At 48.5% G+C, this 20,335-nt stretch overlaps 1 protein-coding gene across 1 annotated transcript in view; it reads left to right on the top strand.

The window, feature by feature from the left end:
• doc2a (double C2-like domains, alpha) overlaps nucleotides 1-20,335 on the top strand; it is a 111,949-nt gene that overhangs the window by 55,763 nt on the left and 35,851 nt on the right. The window contains exon 4 of the mRNA XM_054734186.2: nucleotides 18,930-19,004. Coding sequence (XP_054590161.1) covers nucleotides 18,930-19,004 — 75 coding nt within the window. The remainder of the gene's footprint in view (nucleotides 1-18,929; nucleotides 19,005-20,335) is intronic.

Below are 20,335 nucleotides of genomic sequence, written 5' to 3'. Positions count from 1 at the left end.
GTCTCAATCAGAAACTTAATCACTGCTGGTGAGGTGGTACACAGACCCAGATCCTGCTGATGGACCATTAAAATGTAGATTTTGTTTTATCGGTCCTGTCACCTGTCCTTGAGCGCTCCCAGTGACTGTTCTCCCAGTAAATCCCAGTGTGTGATCCCACCTGTCAACTGGAATGTTGGATTTAACTTCAGGCTTCGCTGAAAGCTCGCAGCCTTGTCAGTCTCAATGTGTGTGTGTGTGTGTGTGTGTGTGTGTGCGTGTGTGTGTGTGTGTGTGCGTGTGTGTGTGTGTGTGTGTGTGTGTATGTGTGTGTGCGTGCATGTATGTGTGTGTGCATGTGCGTGTATGTGTGTGTGTGTGTGTGCGTGTATGTGTGCATGCATACGTGTATGTGTGCATGTGTGTGTGTGCATGCGTGTGTGTACGTGTGTGTATGTCTGTGTGTGTGTGTGTGTATGTGTGTGTGTGTGTGTGTGTGTGTGTATGTGTGTGTGCGTGTGTGTGTGTGCGTGTGTGTGTGTGTGTGTGTGTGTGTGTGTGTGTGTGTGTGTGTGTGTGTGTGTGTGTGTGTGTGTGCGTATGGAACTAGGATTGGGACAATATTCAGCGTAACGTACCAGGTTTTGTAACTTCGAACATGTTTCATCACATGTAACTTTGGATTTGTAACTTGTAATTCTCAATTCCTACTTGTATTTCTTGTTTTGTAACAGGAACATTGTATTTTGTACATGTATTTTTTATTTTGTAACATCAAACATTCATTCAGAAACATGAAACTTTCGTTTTGTAACTAGCAGAGGTACAAGTTTGAAATCAAAGCTCTCAAAACACACATTTCATTCTACAGGTACAAACCTCAAATCTACAGCGTTACGAATCTTTTTGTCTCGATTCTAGCGTCAGTGGGAGGAACTTGGGTGGAACCAATGAGAGCACGAGTCTTGGCTACCAATCACGTTTCTCGAATTCCTGTCCAGTCATTGGGAGAGGAGGGCAGGGTTCTGTCAGAGCTGTAGAGAGTTACGACACTCCAATAGACTCCTATGGAATGGGGAAGTCACGTGGTTTATGTAGCTTCGAATAGTTCCAGTCCCGCTGCTGCATTGACTGTATTTCATTTTCGGTGTTTCTGAAGGATTTTCTCCGGTAAGTTGATGAAATGTCATCATTTTGTTGCATTGTGAAGCGTTAGCTAACCGCTTCGTACCAAAATAAGCCAACGACGATATTTTATGTTCCCAGTTTTAGCTAGATAACCTTTAATGAACTAACTGTGTGCAGCTGTGTTTATGTAACGGACGCTGAGTCGCGTCCTTCAGTCTTTGAAACGAGGAAAAAACAACCCGCAAAATAGCTAAAATTAGCTTATCGATACAGTATCAGCTACGTAAATGAACACGATGGAAGCCCGTTAGCTGCAGGTCATAGCTCAGTAAGAACAGGTATGTTGTTACAGTTGTCTGAAAGTTTGCTTCAGGCGTGTCGGGGGTTGTGAGCAGGAGGGTTTAGACAAGCGTGACGAACTGTAGTCGGGTTTATTTCAGCTTGTTTGATTCTACGTTTTAAAAATATTCCCCCCAGTTTGAAATAGGTTATAAACTTTTTACATTATTAGTTTTATTTGGGATTTTTCTGTACAATACGTTGCTGAATCAACACGAACATGCATCAGAAATGGAAGCACAAATGGAGAGACCAATAATAAAGAAAATGTGATTGTGAAGACAAGTAATTATTTAATATTTTTCAGTTAATAACGCTGACTACAACAAACTGCTGGAGCATGAGACAAACAGGATTACGAACGTAAGAAGATATGTTGTTCTGTTTTGTGGACTCAAGTAATAAGAATAGAATTAAGATAATTCAAGAATGGTAGTCGAACAATAACTTTTAAAAATTAGACATTTTCCATAAAACTGCTCATTTCCACTTGCTTTATAATATTAGCATTTGCAATTGTGTTATTAAGGAATGACAAGAAATAAGAATTTATAACATAACTATCAATAAATAAATATCAAAGAGTAACTAAAACAAAGATCTTATGTAACCATTAAAGGTTAAACTGTGTCATGTGTCCATCTTCATGTTTTCATAGTGGCTGAGCGGAGAGCTGACCAGGAACAACGGTGGTGGCAAAACCCAGTTGATGCACGCCTGGAGTGATTGCCATCTCATCCACAGTAAGCGCACACTCTCTTTCCATGCCTGTCAGACTTTTAACCTTCAAACTGAGCATGTCACACACCTCTCCTAACACACCTGGTTCCAGTTAACGGGCTGCATTTGTCTGTGCAGGGTTCTAACATCAGGCAGAGGGATACTCATGTCCTGAAGAAACCTGCAGCCTGTTGAACCCACTGAAAAACTGAGTTGTACCTTTTTGGTTGTCTGTTTACTCCCTTAGGTTTTCCAGCTGGGTTTCCTGGCTGCATCGCCTGTTCCTTTCTCCTCCTGGCCCTGACGCCGGCTCCTCATGGCTTCCTGGGATGTCCCTCTCTCCTGATACCATCTCATGTCCCCCCCCCCCCCCCCCCCCACACACACACACACACACACACACTTTGCCTCCCTGCTGCTGCTTTCCTCATTCTCTGAATTTATAATGGCACTGTTAGAATAAAGAATAATTTTAAAATAAAGTAAATACAAATGTCTAATAATTCAAAGGATTGGTACCACAGTTTACTTGAGTACAGCGTGTGTGGTCACTGGTCAGTGGACCAACATGCAGCGGTTCTGCTGTACTTCTCACTGCGGAGTCCTTCCTCCTCCTTGGTTCAGGGCGATGAACAAACAGCATCAGCCCTGAGTCTCACCTTGCCTTGCCTAGTCTTAGTAAACTGTCCCTCCTCTACATGTGCCTGTAGAGTGGTGTATTAGTTTATTTCCTGCCACATTTAACAGTTTAATTGCAGCCTTGTGCAGCTGAGAGCAGAACATGTAGAGCCTTGATAGAAAACATTTGAGAGTGCACGTTAAACTCACTGCACACAGCTTTTTGTTATTGTGATCTCTGGTCATGGTGAGGTTGCTCCTGCTGACTTGAGTCAACCATTTTCTTCTTCTCTCTGCATCTTTGGGTAAGCCGTAATTCTGATTCCTCCCTCAGACCGATTGCTGTATGCAGCGCAGCCAACCATGTAAGATAATCAACCTAGAAAGGGATTATTAAAATCCTATTTTTGTATATATAGAAATATTGAACAGAACCAAAAATATAGAGATGTAAAATTACATTTCAAAATTTTATCCAACCCTAAAATTAGTCATTTCAAATTTTAACCCACGGACACATTTTATTTTGATAATAATCAAAAAGTTATTCAGAAGAGTTTCATTAGGTCTTGAGTACATTGCTCATAATTAATGATTCAGCTTATTTGTGCATATGTAATGACTAAACATAATGTTGGTAAAATGCTTTATTAAACATGCTATTATACATGTTATACAAGTTTGTGTTCATTTTTTCACAGTTAACACTTTTTTTATCTACTGTGATGAACCATACAGTTTTACTGAAGTTTTCTTTGTAATTAGTTGCTATAGAAGCCAGATAAACTGGGTTATAGATGCATGTACTGTCTTCACATGAAAATATAAAGTAATGATTGTAAAATGTATTCTACTGAACATAATAGATCATCATTCAAAGCATAAACAGCTGCATGTTTTCTTCAAGGTAAGCTGGAGCAGAATTCTAGCTTTCAATAAACACTTTAAAATGGATATTACAACTCGAGTTTAGGGCTTCTTGTAGGACTTAAAGTTATTAAATATGCTTATATTAGAGCAGTGTGTTGCATTACTACATCAAAGTTATTGCTATAGTATATTATAGTAATGTATGTGGTCTAAATGTGTTTTACAGTGTGTTAGGACTGTCGTGTTCCTGTAATGTAGAACAGTCACGGGTGTCTGTCTTCCTACAAATGCTCGGAAAAATATAAATAGGCTACTTTGTGGAGGAGTTAGGACATAATACATAATATAATATATAATATTATTCAATAATTACCACGAATCGCCAAGGGAAATATGATTATATTAAATTTTTGTGATTAGTCCCACCATACGCCGTTCAAACTGACTTACGGTGCTGTGATGTTTAGGAGCTCCGTGAACCACGTGACCGCAAGTCGGCGAGGTCAAAGAGTGTGATAACTCTCTCTTTCTACAGCTCTGACAAAACCCTGCCCTCCTCTCCCAATGATTGGACAGTAGAGGTGGGAAAAATGATCGATTCTAAGATGCATCGCGATTCAGCCATGCATGATTCCGCATCGATGCAGCAACGTGACATAATGAGATTTTCTCCCTATGTCTATGTCGGGGGTCGGCAACCGCGGCTCTGGAGCCGCATGCGGCTCTTCCATCCATCTGATGCGGCTCTCTGTGCTTGTAAAATAATGAATGGATATTTAAATAAAATGCTTTATATTTTACTGCATTAATTTTACATCTGTAAGCTAATTCTAAATATAAAGATTGTCTGCGTAAACCTGAACAGGTCCAACCCGGTCTTACTGTGAGACCGGGTTGACGCGTCACGCTTGTGCGTAATCATATCGGCGCTTTCTGAGCTGACGAGGATGTGAGATTCTGGGATTCTCCTCAGACGGCTCCTGGATGTGTCGCCACATTGGACACAGGAACAAGCGCTATTCAGCCAAAGTTTCATAATCAGGGAACATTTTCTAAGTGACAAGTCTCGCTTCAGTCGGAGGAATCTTCCCGCATGCGCTCTGGTTCTGCGACCCGCTCCAAGCCCCTCTCCACATCTTCAGCTCACTGTGCACCATACGTACGCGCTGACAGTGAGCTGCGCTGAGCGGTGTCCAGCTCAGATGTTCAGATGGGAATCGTTTCTTGAGTGATTTAGCTACATCTGCGATGTGCGTAGAATAAAATGTCAGTTCATCTGCATGCGTCGGGGTAATTCTTTCTATTCTTTCTCCATCAAAATAAACGGTCAAATACGGGAACTATCCGGTCAACACAAGTCCTGCTTTTAACTGTTCTGTTTTCTTGTGAAAATTGTTGCAAAGAGATATAATTTAACTTGATTACCACCAGAGCCAGGCGCACTGCGCCGTTATCTCTGCCACTGTAAATGAGGGAAAAACAAAATGATCGGATCCTTTTCTGACCTTCCCCACCTACAAAGTTTAATTACAACAATGAAACGTGACAGAGCCTGGATTTGTATTCTGAACAGTCTAAACATGTTTTAAAAAGAAAAGTATGACAAAAGTGGCACCTGCTCAGTAAAACCACCAACAGGGTGAAAAATATCTAAATATTGTCGGCAGAGACGGGCTACAACTTCTGGATCCACTTCATATAAATCATTTTATTGATTATCTTATGAAAGATAGCTTTGACGTACACGAGCGACCGGTACCGGCTGCTGTCACCTGTTGTGATTGGTTAAAGCAGCGCTCTGCTGTCTGAGGGTAGGCCCCGCCCACAACGCCGCAGCTGCTGTGGGTCCCAGTGTTTTCTTTACTGTGGGAAACGGGTAATAATGGCTCTTTGATGGGAACAGGTTGCCGACCCCTGGTCTATGTCTATGTGAGGACAATAAAGTTTTGAGGTTTTATAATTACTTCTGGGGGCAGAGTTGCAGTGACATGCGCGCTGCATTGCCCTAGCGCCAATGTAAAACAGAAAAGGCGGACAGGGATACAGGGCCAACATTACCAGTAATCAAAGATGTACCCGTTACATTTAAATCGGATGTCTGGGCTAATTTCGGTTCTCTTTCTTAACATTCGTTTCGATGTCTCACTATGGGATACGCCCCTCCGCGGATTCCTCAGAAGCACTTATCTCAATAGGCCAATCCTGATTGGCCAGTGACCGTGACGTACGCGTCCCCCTGCTACTATAAGTAGCAAGCGTCCCAACGCACGCACTATTCAATCACCTCTTCTCGCTTCGGTGGTCGCTTATCTCTGAGGTAAGTTAGCTCAACTGTTCACAGACGGAGCCTTCTTCTCTCCGTCGCCGAACGTTAACTTACCGTCCTTCTGTCCTGACCTTCACCATAGGCTCGGGGCATAACGAGCAGCTTCACACTCCAGTGCATCTGTTCGTTCTATGCTAACACACCAGTTAGCCAACATGGAAGCCACTCCTCCCACCAGAGGAGTCGACGGCGCAGGAGCTCGCCTCTGTACCTGTGGGAACAAAATCTCAAGCAAAGACCCGCACAGGGTCTGCTCGAGCTGCCTCGGGCTGGAACACGCCCAGCTGGCATTGGAAGTCCCCGGGTCATGTGAGAGCTGCGCTTGCTTCACCCTGAAGAGCCTTCGCCGGCAGCTAGCGCGCCAAGCTAGCCTGTCGGGGACGGACCCTTGCCGGTCGGCCCCTGGGCCACCGCCTGGGGACGCCAGCGAACATGTCCTCCCGAAGCCGGAACCGTGTGCCGAACTCAGCTGGGGCTCACAGCTCGAACTGGCCGGTCCGAGCCACCCCGCCGAGGACGTGTTGGAGTTGGACTACGGAGACGACGAGGACACTTCGGAACTCCTAATTTCAGAGGAGGATGAAGAGGACGACGTCTTTCTCCCCATCGCTCAGGCCTCCATGCCTAGCTTTCCGTCCTCTCCCAGGGATGGAGCGGCTTCTCCGGCCGCCCACCTGGACATGCAGTCAGTCTGCCGACGCGCTGCGACCAGGCTCAGCATCCCTTGGCCCACCGTGGTCACTGAGGCTGTCAGATCCCGCTACGAGGGAAAGAAGCTGCCTCAGGCCACGAGGGCGGCAAAGCCCCTCCTTCCCGCCTTCCCGGAGCTACTCCAAGAAGTGAGGTCCTCCTGGGACAAACACCCGTTCAGCTCCAGGTCTCCTGTCCAAGGAGCCTCCTCGCTGGACTTCGAAGGGATGGAGAAGGCTGGCATGCTTCGCATGCCGCCGATGGAACCGCTGGTTGCAGCCCACCTGCACCCACGGCTCTCGGCGACTTCCTCCAGGCCTCCCGCTCTCCCTGCGAAGGCGGACCGCTTCCAGTCGGCGCTGAACGAGAGGGCGTACAAGGCTGCCGCCATCTCGGTCCGAGCTTTGAATGTCTCCTCCATGCTCTCGGCGTACCAAGCCGAGCTCTGTGAGGACATGAATACGAAGCCGGACCCGGAGGTGTGGGAGGAAATCACCGTACTGAACGACATCTGCCTGCGTGTGCAGCGCTGCGCGGTCCATGCTACGGCTAAAGCTATGGGCATGATGGTGCTTCAGGAACGTGCACGATGGCTGAACCTCACCAACCTCTCTGAGAGAGAGAAGGAGGACATTTTGGACATGCCAATCTTGCCTGAAGGCATTTTTGGCTCTGCCCTGGCATCAATGCAGCAACGGTGTGCGGCCTAAAAGAAAAAGGATGAAGCCCTTCATCTCTGCCTTCCCCGTAAACCCTCACCGGCGCTGCCGGCTCGGCCGAACCTGCCTCAGGCAGCTGCCCGAGCCCAGCCTCAGTTCCGGATCCCAAAGCGCCCGAAGCCTCAAGCTGTCCAACCAGCTCCTTCGGGCTCAGAGCCTCGACCAGTTTGGCCTCAGGGATCCGGCAACCAAGCTGCTCCGCCGCCGGGACAATCCACCAGACACGGCGGTCAGCAGGTGAGGAGGAAGAAGTGGGCAGCCTGTTGGAGTTCTTCCCTCCCGACGCTGCAGCTGGCGGTTCCCCGTTTGCCAGCTCCTCCTGTTCGATGTTGCCATGGTGCTTTCTCCCCCCCCTCACGGAACCCCTCCGGCAGAGTTCCCGAGCGGTCCAGGGTGGGGCCAGGACGTGCAGCCGGTGGTGCCGGCTCAAAACACACGTCACAAGCATTCACATTGTTTTTCACAAACATGTCACGCTCAAGGAGCATTAAAAGGTTCGCTGTCGCATCCAGACAAGATGTCAAGGGCGCAGCAAAAATCAATAAAAATGTCACCCATGAGCGGTTCCAGGCGTGGGCGGCGCCACGGGTCGTCCCCGTAAGCCTGGGCCGTCAAAGCACAAAGCCCCCGCACATGCGCAGTGGCTGCCACGAGCACCGCTGCCCCACAACCTCTGGAGGGAGCTGGTGCTCCGTGTGTCACGGCTGTGTCACCGCTCTCCACTCACATGGAGGAATGGACAGCGGTTTCTGCTTCACGTTGGGTGCTGAGAACTATTTCGAGGGGTTACAGGCTCCAATTCGCTTCTGTTCCTCCTCGATTCTCCGGCGTAGTGTTCTCCCACGCCCAGGGGTCGTCAGCTCACATCCTTCAGGGAGAAATTTCCTCCCTGCTGGAGAAGGGAGCGATATGCATTGTGCCTCCCGATCGGTCTCAGAGCGGTTTCTACTCCAGGTACTTCCTGGTCCCGAAGTGGGGAGGGACCGGGATTCGCCTGATCCTGGATCTGAGGGCCCTGAACCGATGCCTCAGAAAGTACTGATTCAAAATGCTCACGCTCTCATCCCTTTTGCGTCTGATTCACCAGAGCAACTGGTTCACCTCAATCGACCTGAGGGACGCATACTTTCATGTTCCCGTGTACCCTCCACACAGGAAATTTCTGAGGTTTGCCTTTCAGGGAGTGTGTTACGAATACACCGTGCTCCCATTCGGCCTCTCGCTGAGCCCGAGGGTGTTTGTCAGGTGTACGGAGGCAGCGATCGCCCCTCTGAGAGGGAGGGGCATTCGGCTGGCCACGTATTTAGATGACTGGCTCCTGCTGGCACGGTCCAGAGAGGAGACAGTGTCAAACACGCTGGTTGTGATCCATCACTTGTGTGGTCTGGGTTTCAGAATAAACTGGCAGAAAAGCGCTTTACTCCCCTCCCAGAAAATAACCTTTCTGGGTCTGAATCTGGACTCAGGGGCGTTCACGGCCCGTCTCTCGGCAACGCGCGTGAACGCGCTCTCGTTCTGCCTGGCGCGCTTCCGCCTACACAGTTCGGTGCGGTTTGCGTTATGCCTCAGGCTTTTGGGTCTCATGGCGTCGGCTATTTCAGTGGTACCACTCGGCCGTCTACACATGAGAGATTTTCAACGCTGGGTGGCTTCTCTGGGTCTCTCTCCAGTGCGCCACAGAGCGCGCAGGGTGACGGTCTCTGCAGCGTGCGTCGCGGCGCTCCGCTGTTGGCGTCACCCCTCCCTCTTGGCACAGGGGGTGCCTTTGGGGTTGGTTCTCGTGAGGAAAGTGGTCACGACAGATGCGAGCCTGTCAGGTTGGGGGGGGGGGGGGGCTCCTGGAGGGTCGCTCTGTCAGGGGTGTGTGGAGCAGAGAGCTCTGGGGGACACACATAAATTATCTGGAACTCCTCGCGGTCTTTCTAGCCCTGAGGCGCTTCCTGCCTTTTCTCTCCGGCCATCATGTCCTAGTGAGAACAGACAACACCATGACTGTGGCTTATATAAACCACCAGGGGGGGCTGCGCTCCATGCGGTTACACACGCTGGCACGCAGACTGATCCTATGGTGCAGCAGGCATCTCCTCTCAATCAGAGCCACCCATGTCCCGGGTGTTCTGAATCGGGGGGCAGATCTGTTGTCCAGAGGGACACCCCTGTACGGGGATTGGAGCCTGCATCCAGCAGTGTTGGAACAGATTTGGATCCGGTTCGGCACAGCCGTAGTGGATCTTTTTGCCTCCAAGGAGAATGCTCAGTGTCCTCTGTTCTTCTCCCTGCGCGACCGAGACGCTCCACTCGGCGTGGATGCGCGGGCGCACGACTGGCCACGGGGACTGCTTTACGCTTTTCCCCCGGTGGCCCTGATACCACCCACCTTGCTGAGGGTACGAACCCAGCTCCACACTCTCATTCTGGTGCCCCCATACTGGCCAGCCATGCATTGGGTGGCGGACATTTTCCAGCTCCTGGAGGGCCAACCTTGGAAACTGCCGCTTCGCAGGGACCTGGTGTCCCAAGCGGGAGGCTCAATCTTCCACCCTCATCCAGAACGGCTGGCCCTGTGGGCCTGGCCCCTGAGGGGTGCGGGCTAGTGTCAGCAGAGCTGCCCCAGGCAGTCATTCGAACCATTCAGAATGCTAGGGCCCCCTCCACTAGGGCCCTATATGACTGTAAATGGAGGGTGTTTGAAGCCTGGTGTCAGGGCAGGGAGGTCTCACCCTTCCAATGCCCGGTGAACGTCATTCTGTCTTTCCTGCAAGACTTGTTGAATGGGAAGAAGGCTTTCTCCACCATTAAAGTGTACCTAGCAGCCATTTCCGCCCGACACTTGGGTTTTGGGAAGAAATTGGCAGGTCAACACCCCCTGGTGTGTAGCTTCATGAGGGGCGCGCGCAGGCTTCTCCCTGTGTCTCGACCCCTGGTGCCCTCATGGGATCTGTCCTTGGTGCTGTCGGCCCTCTCCGGGCCTCCATTTGAACCTATGGACGGCCTGGACCTTAAGATCCTGTCTCTTAAGGTGGTGCTACTCCTGGCTTTGGTATCTGCAAAGTGAGTTAGTGACTTACAGGCTCTCTCTGTGCACTCATCCTGCACCCAGTTTGCACCAGGTGACATGAAGGTGTCCCTGAAGCCCAACCCTGCCTTTGTGCCTAAGGTGGTGGGCTCCTTTTCTCCTATTATCCTCACAGCTTTCTACCCACCGCCCTTCTCCTCTCCTGAGGAGGAGCGGTTGCACAAGCTGTGTCCGATTCGCGCGCTCAAGGAGTATGTGAATCGGACAGAGAACCTTTGCAGGGGGGACCAGCTTTTTGTGTCATGGAGTGGGCATCGTAAGGGGAAACCCGTCACAAAGCAGAGGCTTTCCCACTGGATTGTGGAGGCTATTTCTATGGCTTACTCCTGTCAGGGCATTCAGGCACCTGTAGGGCTCAGGGCCCATTCTACTAGGGGCCTGTCTGCTTCTTGGGACCTTTTTCGGGGGCTGTCAATCCAGGAGATTTGTGTTGCAGCAAGTTGGGCTTCTCCACTTGCATTTGCACGCTTCTATAAGCTTGATGTTTCGGTCCCTGCAATGACTCACACGATTCTGAGTGTGGGGTCTTTGGCGGGCCAAGACGTACCCTTGTAGGTTGGTGATCGCTGGATAAGCTGTCTGGCAATACGGGAGTCTCCATATCCCATAGTGAGACATCGAAACGAATGTTAAGAAAGAGAACTTTAGGTTACTATCGTAACCCCGGTTCTCTGAGTAACATGAGTGAGATGGCTCACCAGACAACCCTTCTTGCTGGGCGAAGCGAGAAGAGGTGTTTATCTTGAATGGTGCGTGCGTTGGGACGCTTGCTACTTATAGTAGCAGGTGACGCGTACGTCACGGTCACTGGCCAATCAGGATTGGCGTATTGAGATAAGTGCTTCTGAGGAATCCGCGGAGGAGCGTATCCCATAGTAAGACATCTCACTCATGTTACAGAGAACCGGGGTTACGACAGTAACCTAAAGTTTTGGGATCCTGGATGTGAAAGAATCACTTAACACAGTATTTGTTTACTATTTTTAAGTTCAGTAATATTCTATCTTAAAGCTGCTCTACCGAAAACATTATTTCTTATATTATTTAAGTAATTATAGGCAGCACACTTTAAACATTATTGCTCACTATAGTGAATAAATGAATGTTCTGTTTTTCAGGGATTTCGAAATCAAAAAGAAATTGAAAACTATTCTACTGCTTTTATTAAGTAATGAACATTTTTGTGTGAAGAATCGTGATGCATTTCAGACTCAAATCGAATCGTTAGGCAGATAATCGGAATCGGATCGAATCGTGAGGCAGGTAGAGATGCACACCAATGACTGGACAGGAATTCGAGAAATGTGATTGGTAGCTAAGACTCGTGCTCTCATTGGTTCCACTCAAGTTCCTCCCACTGACGCTAGAATCGAGACAAAAAGATTCGTAACACTGTAGATTTGAGGTTGTACCTGTATAATGAAATGTGTGTTTTGAGAGTTTTGATTTCAAACTTGTACCTTGATTTTTTTATTTTGGAAGTCTGCTAGTTACAAAACGAAAGTTTCATGTTTCTGAATGAATGTTTGATGTTACAAAATGAGTAGTAAATGTACAAAATAAAAAATACATGTACAAAATACAACGTTCCTGTTACAAAACAAGAAATACAAGTACGAATTGAGAATTACAAGTTACTTACAAGTTACAAATCCAAAGTTACATGTGATGAAACATGTTCGAAGTTACAAAACCTGGTACAAGTTACGCTGAATATTTTCCTAATCCTAGTTCCATACGCACACACACACACACACACACTTCCATACGCACACACACACACACACACACACACACACACACACACACACACACACACAATGTCCCAATCCTAGCTCCATATGTGCATGCGTGTGTGTATGTGTGCGTGCATGCGTGTGTGTATTTGTGTGTGTGTGTGTCTGTGTGTGTGCGTGTGTGCGTGCGTGTATGTGTGTTTGTGTGTCTGTGTGTGTGTGCGTGCGTGCGTGTGTGTGTGTGTGTGTGTGTGTGTGTGTGCGTGCGTGTGCGTGCGTGCGTGCGTGTGTGTGTGTGTGTGTGTGTGTGTGTGTGTGTGTGTGTGGGCTGCAGGGCGGATGATAGACAAGATGGCGCCGAGTATGGCTACTTCGTCGCGAGCTCCACCAAGCAACAGCTGTTTTTTGTGTTTACTACTTTTTCTTTTTCTTTATTTTTTCACGAGTAGCACATGTATCCTTGTGTACTACCGACAAACCTTACTGGACATAAAAGACAGAGTTTCTCATTGCTTCCCGGAGTTCAGGTTTTTCATCACGGACCCGCCGTTTGCAGATCCCCCATTCATCTCACCTGAGACACCTTTGTTATGGGCCCGTGGAGGCCGCAAGCGCCAACGCAGAGGGAGAAGATCTGGCGTTCTGGTTCGACTGAGACGGCACACTAACAGACCACCATTACCCAGTTTACTACTGGCTAATGTGCAGTCCCTGGAGAACAAGCTGTGCGAGCTTCGGACTCGGATCTCATTCCAGCGAGAGATGCGGGACTGCTGCGCGATCTGCCTCATAGAAACCTGGCTATCGGACAAAGTACTGAACACCGCAGTCCAACTGCCGGGGTTCTCCGTGCACCGCGCGGATAGGTCACAGGAGCTTACTGGGAAAAGCAGAGGTGGTGGTGTGTGTTTCATGATCAACAACAGCTGGTGTGATCATGCGAACGTGCACCCGGTCAAATCCTTCTGCTCTCCGGACCTGGAGTACCTGACGATTAAGTGCCGGCCATTCTGGCTACCGAGAGAATTCACAGCGGTGGTTATGACGGCTGTTTACATTCCCCCACAAGCCGACACTGACCGAGCACTCAGAGAACTGTACAGTGCGATCAGCAATGAGGAAACCGCACACCCAGAGGCGGCGTTTATTACGATCGGGGACTTTAATAAGGGTAACCTGAAGAAAGTCTCACCAAAACTACACCAACACATCCATTTCAATACACGCGGAGACCGGCTACTCGACCACTGCTACACCTCTTTCCGAGATGCGTACAAAGCCCTCCCCCGCGCCCCATTTGGCCAATCAGATCACCGCTCCATCCTGCTTATATCTGCCTACAGACAGAAGCTGAAACGGGAAGCTCCAACCCTGAGGGCGGTGCATCGTTGGTCAGACCAATCGGAGTCTGCGCTGCAGGATTGTTTTGATCGTACGGACTGGGAAATGTTTCACGCGGCTGCTAGAGAATTGATGAGTACACAGACTCAGTCTGTGGATTTATCAGGAAATGCGTGGAAGATGTTGTCCCATCCAGAACAGTTAAATCCTTCCCAAATCAAAAACCCTGGATTAATGGAGGTGTGCGAACGGCGCTGACGGCGCGGAGCACCGCCTTTGCCTCCGCGAACACATCAGACTACAAACACGCACATTACCAACTCCGGAAGACGATCAAACGTGAGTACAGAGACAGGGTGGAGCAACAGTTTGACAACCCCCGGAGTATGTGGCAGGGACTAAACACAGTCACAGACTTTAGAGGGAGAACCACCACACCGCAGACCACGACCTCTCTGTGTGAGGATCTAAACGTATTCTATGCCAGATTCGACACAGCGAACACCATGAGACCGGACAGTGAGCGCACCGCGGATGACGTCAGTGCGCACACTGTGTCTGAAGAGGATGTGCGGAGGTGCTTCAGGAGGGTGAACGCACGCAAAGCAACTGGTCCGGACGGGATTCCCGGCCGCGTCCTCTGGTCATGCGCGGCTCAGCTGGCTGGAGTGTTTACACACATCTTCAACCTTTCCCTCTCTCTGTCTGTAGTCCCAGCCTGCTTCAAAATGGCCACCATTGTCCCTGTACCCAAATCCTCCGCCATCTCCTCATTGAATGACTGGCGACCTGTAGCCCTGACCCCCATCGTGAGCAAATGCTTCGAGAAGTTGGTCAGGGACTTCATCTGCTCTGCACTGCCCGATTCACTGGACCCTCTACAGTTTGCATACCGCCACAACAGGTCCACTGATGATGCCATAGCCCTGACACTCCATGCTGCCCTGTCACACCTGGAGAAGAGAGACACGTATGTGAGAATGCTGTTTGTAGATTACAGCTCAGCATTCAACATCATCGTTCCATCGAAGCTGGACAGGAAACTGCAGGATCTAGGACTGAGCAGCTCCCTCTGCAGCTGGATCCTGAACTTTCTGTCTGACAGACGCCAGGTGGTCAGACTGGGCAGCACCTCCTCATCCCCCGTCACACTGAACACTGGTGCTCCGCAGGGGTGTGTGCTGAGCCCTCTCCTGTACTCACTCTACACCTACGACTGCACGGCCACGAGAAACTCCATCATCATTGTGAAGTATGCGGACGACACCACAGTGGTGGGTCTCATCACCAACGACGATGAGACGGCCTACAGGGAGGAGATCAGCGCCCTGACCCACTGGTGTCAGGACAACCATCTCACCCTCAACGTCACAAAGACAAAGGAGATGATAATGGACTTCCGGAGGTGCAGAGGAATACACAACCCCATCACCATCAACGGCGACGCTGTGGAGAGGGTGAGCAGCTTCCGTTTCCTTGGAGTTCATCTGGCAGAGGATCTTACGTGGTCAGTGCACACGAACAATACAGTGAAGAAGGCACAGCAGCGCCTCTTCTTTCTCAGGAGACTGAAAAGACTTGGCATGAGCTGCCGCATCCTCAGGACCTTCTATCGCTGTGCCATTGAGAGCATCCTCACTGGATGCATCACCACCTGGTATGGCAACAGCATCGCTTACGACCGCAAAGCTCTCCAGAGAGTAGTGCGGTGTGCTGAAAGGATTATAGGAGGTGAGCTTCCCTCCCTCCAGGACATCTACAGGAAGCGGTGCCTGAGGAAAGCAGGGAGGATCATCAAGGACTCAAGTCACCCCAGCCATAAACTGTTCAGACTACTTCCATCAGGAAGGAGGTTCTGCAGCATCCGGTCCAGAACCAGCAGACTGAGAGACAGCTTTTTCCATCAGGCCATTAGACTGCTGAACACTTCGCAGACACCTCACCCTCACTGCTGAAACTCCAACATTACACGCTCCATACTGTACATTAATGCCACTGTTTAGCACATACCAACCTCTGTACATTTTATATCTCTTACTTTATTGTTTACTTTATTCATTTGTTAAATATGTATATACGCATTATACACACACTCACACGCACTCACGTAGAAAAATAAATAAATAAAATACTAGCACACACATTTAGGAATGTATATACCTTACATACTACACACATTATTACTTAGATTAGCCATTTTTATAACTTGCTTGTTTTTACATTATTGTATTTTTGCACAACTCTGTTGCTGTGAAGCTCGCACACAAGAATTTCACTCGCATGTACTGTACCAGTGTACCTGCACATGTGACGTGACAATAAAAGTGATTTGATTTGATTTGATTGGAAGTATCTGGTTTCTGTCAGTTCAAATGTCAGAGCTGTTGATGAAAATTTGAGAGCATTTCCTCCTGATGATTAGCTCTTGCATCTGGCACAGAATCCTCCTCACTCATGTCTTGTTGTGTCTCTGTTTGGGAGAGACAGAACAACTCTGTCCTTCACGGGATTGTATGGGAGTTTCCTCAGATTTCAGGATTCACTAGAAAACAAACTTTCAAACGTTGTAAAGTTGAAGATTTATCATTTAGTTTCACTTTGGGCACAGAGAAGTTTTTAATTCAGAGAAAAAACGATGGAGACTTTCTCTGTCCAGATGAAAGGTATCTAAGAGTTGGACATTTTCTAAAGAAACAGGGAGGAGCTGTAATCCGGAATCAGGTGAGTTTACAGCATTTGTTATCACAGAGACAGCAACAAATAGATTATTATTACCTGTTACCATGGAGACAGACACTGACAAGTTCACAGCATCTAGTACCATAAAGAGAAAGACAAATTAGTTTACAGCATATGTAGTAAATTAGTAAGTAGATTTTATTTATATAGCACTTGTCACAGACATAGAATCACAAAGTGTTTCACATAGATCATAACAAGAATGACAAAAGTCATAAAATCATAATGACCTCAAAACAGAATCAGATTAACATTAGAAAAAGCTAAAGTCATAAAATTATACAATTTCATAAACAGATGAAAGATTACAAATTTGAGTTAAAAATAAGAAAATAAAACGTTTAGGTAAAAGCAGCTGTTTTTTAAAAGTGTCTAACTGTCAACGCTACATAAGGATAAAGGAAGATCATTCCAGAGTCGGGGTGCAACAGTCTGGAAGGAGACCACCTCGACTTTTGTATCTGGTCTTTGGAACTTCTAGAAGGTTCTGGTGTGTGGACCTGAGGGCTCGGGTTGGAGCATAAAGCCTGATTTATGCTTCTCCGTCTGCGTCAGTGCGGAGACACGCAACGCCATTATCCGTCCTTGCGTAGGGCTCCAGCAGGCACGCAAGTACGTACGGAGTCGAGCCCACTTTTTTAAACATCCGTCGAACGAGACGGATTACGCAAGCTCGTGATTGGTCAGGACGCCGCTGTTGTTTACAGCGCCGCCATTGCAAAGAGAGCCGAGGATAACTAGCGGCAGACACGGAGAAGCTTGAAGAATACCTCGCGAAAAAACTCTAAAAATATGAACGTTTTATCCTCCCGTGACTGGAGGAGTGAAAAGATGCACAGCAAGCATTTTATTTGTGGACGGAAATGACAGGAAACGTGGGTTTATATATAAACACACGATCTTGGACCGATACATGACAGGATACCACAGAACAGTGCTACGCCCTCTGTTGTCCTGCCGGGCAATTGCTTTGCAACACTCTCCAGGAGACGAAGAAGTAAAAGAGCAAAACGCTTCCGTCAATCCGTGCGTGTCTGTCCCTTGCAGAGCTGATGGAGAAGCATAAACCAGGCTCTAGGCTTTAACAGGTCAGTAATATAGGGAGGAGCTTGACCGTGTAGAGCAGGTAAAGTTATAGTCAGGAGTCTAAAGTGACCTCTACAGTTAATGGGTAACCAGTGCAGAGACGCCAGAATAGGAGTGATGTGTGCTCTTCTGTTTGTCTGTATGTCACCATGGAGACAGAGACAGGCTGATTTAAAGCACCTGTTACCATGGAGACAGAGACAAACTGATTTAAAGCACCTGTTACCATGGAGACAGAGACAGGCAGATTTACAGCATATGTCACCATGGAGACAGAGACAGGCAGATTTAAAGCACCTGTTACCATGGAGACAGAGACAGGCTGATTTAAAGCACCTGTTACCATGGAGACAGAGACAGGCAGATTTACAGCATATGTCACCATGGAGACAGAGACAGGCAGATTTAAAGCACCTGTTACCATGAAGACAGAGACAGGCTGATTTAAAGCACCTGTTACCATGGAGACAGAGACGGGCAGATTTAAAGCATATGTCACCATGGAGACAGAGACAGGCAGATTTACAGCATATGTCACCCTGGAAACAGAGACAGGCTGATTTACAGCATATGTCACCATGGAGACAGAGACAGGCAGATTTAAAGCACCTGTTACCATGGAGACAGAGACAGGCTGATTTAAAGCACCTGTCACCATGGAGACAGAGACAGGCAGATTTACAGCATATGTCACCATGGAAACAGAGACAGGCTGATTTACAGCATATGTCACCATGGAGACAGAGACAGGCAGATTTACAGCATATGTCACCATGGAGACAGAGATAGGTAGATTTAAAGCACCTGTTAACATGGAGACAGATATGGGTTTATTTAAAGCACCTGTTACCATGGAAACAGAGACGGGTAGATTTAAAGCACCTGTTACCATGGAGACAGAGACAGGCAGATTTACAGAATTTTTCACCATGGAGACAGAGACAGGCAGATTTACAGCATATGTCACCATGGAGACAGATACAGGCAGATTTACAGCATATGTCACCATGGAGACAGAGACAGGCAGATTTACAGCATATGTCACCATGGAGACAGAGATGGGTAGATTTAAAGCACATGTTACCATGGAGACAGAGACAGGCAGATTTACAGCATATGTCACCATGGAGACAGATTTAAAGCACCTGTTACCATGGAGACAGAGACAGGCCGATTTACAGCATATGTCACCATGGAGACAGAGACAGGCTGATTTACTGCATATGTCACCATGGAGACAGAGACAGGCTGATTTACGGCACCTGTTACCATGGAGACAGAGATGGGTAGATTTAAAGCACCTGTTACCATGGAGACAGAGACAGAACAATTTAAATCATGTTACCACAGAGACATATTTATGACTTCTGAGTCCAGCAAATTTTAAGTTTAGTTAAGAAAATCGTGGAACTTTTTCTCTTTTATTTTCTGCTTTTCATTTTGTTATTTCCTCTAAAACATCTGATGATTCAGTTAAAGGCTGTGTGTACAGGTGAGAGATGTGAGCAATCACACCTGCTCTCATCCTGTTTCTGACTTGGTTGTTGTTTTTCTGTGTTCAGGGTTTAAAGTCGATGGACTTCAATGGATTATCTGATCCCTATGTCAAACTTCACCTGCTGCCAGGAGCCAGTAAGGTGAGAGACACTCAGATGATACCATCCTTCTACTGAAGGACACCCCAATTTACAATTAATTCAGTACAAAATTCTACACAGAGTACACTATACAGGTCATCGGATGTTCAAGATGGGGTTTGTGTCGTCTGACACATGTACCACTGCACAAACAACATTCCTGACAATTACATTCATGCACTGTGGTCCTGCCCACCTGTCCAGGAATTTTGGGGTAGAGTATGTGAGGATCTGTCAAAATGTCTGAAATGTCATATCCCAACTTCCCCCTCTCTTTGTTTACTGGGAAAGCTGGACGATGTCCCGATTGCAACATCTTTGGTTCACGTGGTTCTGACTGCCATGTGCATCGCTAAGAAAACTATCCTCTTGAATTGGAAAAATAGAGAAACTCTCTGCATTAACCAGTATAGAAATCTTTTGTTAGATCATATTGCACTTGATATAGCCTCTGCTTCCACTTCAGATGAATCTCTCTGGGCTCCTTTGATCGGTTCCATCACATAGCGAGGGTGGGGAGCCGTTGATGTTGTCCTACGGGATGGTGTGGGTGGGGGGGTGTGGGGTCTGAGTTTGGAGTATCCGGATGTTCCCTGGAGGTGGGTTCACTGGGGGTGTCTGGGACTGGGGGGCCGTTGCCCCCCTCTGGAGGTGCTTGGGTTGCCTCGGGGGGTGGACTGCTGGCGGTTGTGAGTGGGGCCCCTTGGGGATCTTGGCGGCGGCCATGGGTCACTGCCTGGCGGCTGCAATACCCCTGGGTGGGTCTGGGTGGGGGCCTGGGGGCTCGGGGTTTGGGGGTGGCCGGCCCCGTGTGGGCATCTGGGTGGGGCCTTGGGGGTCGGGTCCTGACATGTATGCTGCCGGGAAGAAGGCAGGAACACGCAGCAGTGCCTGGCCCGGGTTCGGGGGCATCAGGTAGACCTTGGCTCCTCTGCCGTTCCATCACAGGGGAGGGGGAGGTCCAGGAGGGGGAGGACCAAACCTTACCTGGATGTCCCATGTCTTATATATTCTGGAAGTTGTGCAAATGCAGGGGTGGGCATAGATATTCTGCTGGGATGGGGCTGGGTTGGTGCCCTCAAACCAAGTGAGGCTCTGTAATGCTGCTGCTTTGGGCCCTGGCAGGATGGGCTGGGGTCTCCATGCCCTGGGTGGCAGTTTGACAACAGAGGTGCCTATTGGGGCCAGTAGGGGAGCTGGCTCCCTGGAGGGCTAAGTCCAACCAGCCATTCCTCCCCATCCCCGCATATTTCTCTCCTCCTGCTCCCTCACATCATCAGACAAACATACACATAGGACCTTGGGGGGTGGGCAAGTCAGGGAGTGCGGGT

The sequence above is a fragment of the Nothobranchius furzeri genome, chromosome 5 (assembly GCF_043380555.1).
Source record: "Nothobranchius furzeri strain GRZ-AD chromosome 5, NfurGRZ-RIMD1, whole genome shotgun sequence".
Lineage (NCBI taxonomy): Eukaryota > Metazoa > Chordata > Actinopteri > Cyprinodontiformes > Nothobranchiidae > Nothobranchius > Nothobranchius furzeri.
Note: the sequence above shows the minus strand (reverse complement) of the source record. Positions and strands in the feature narration are given on the sequence as shown.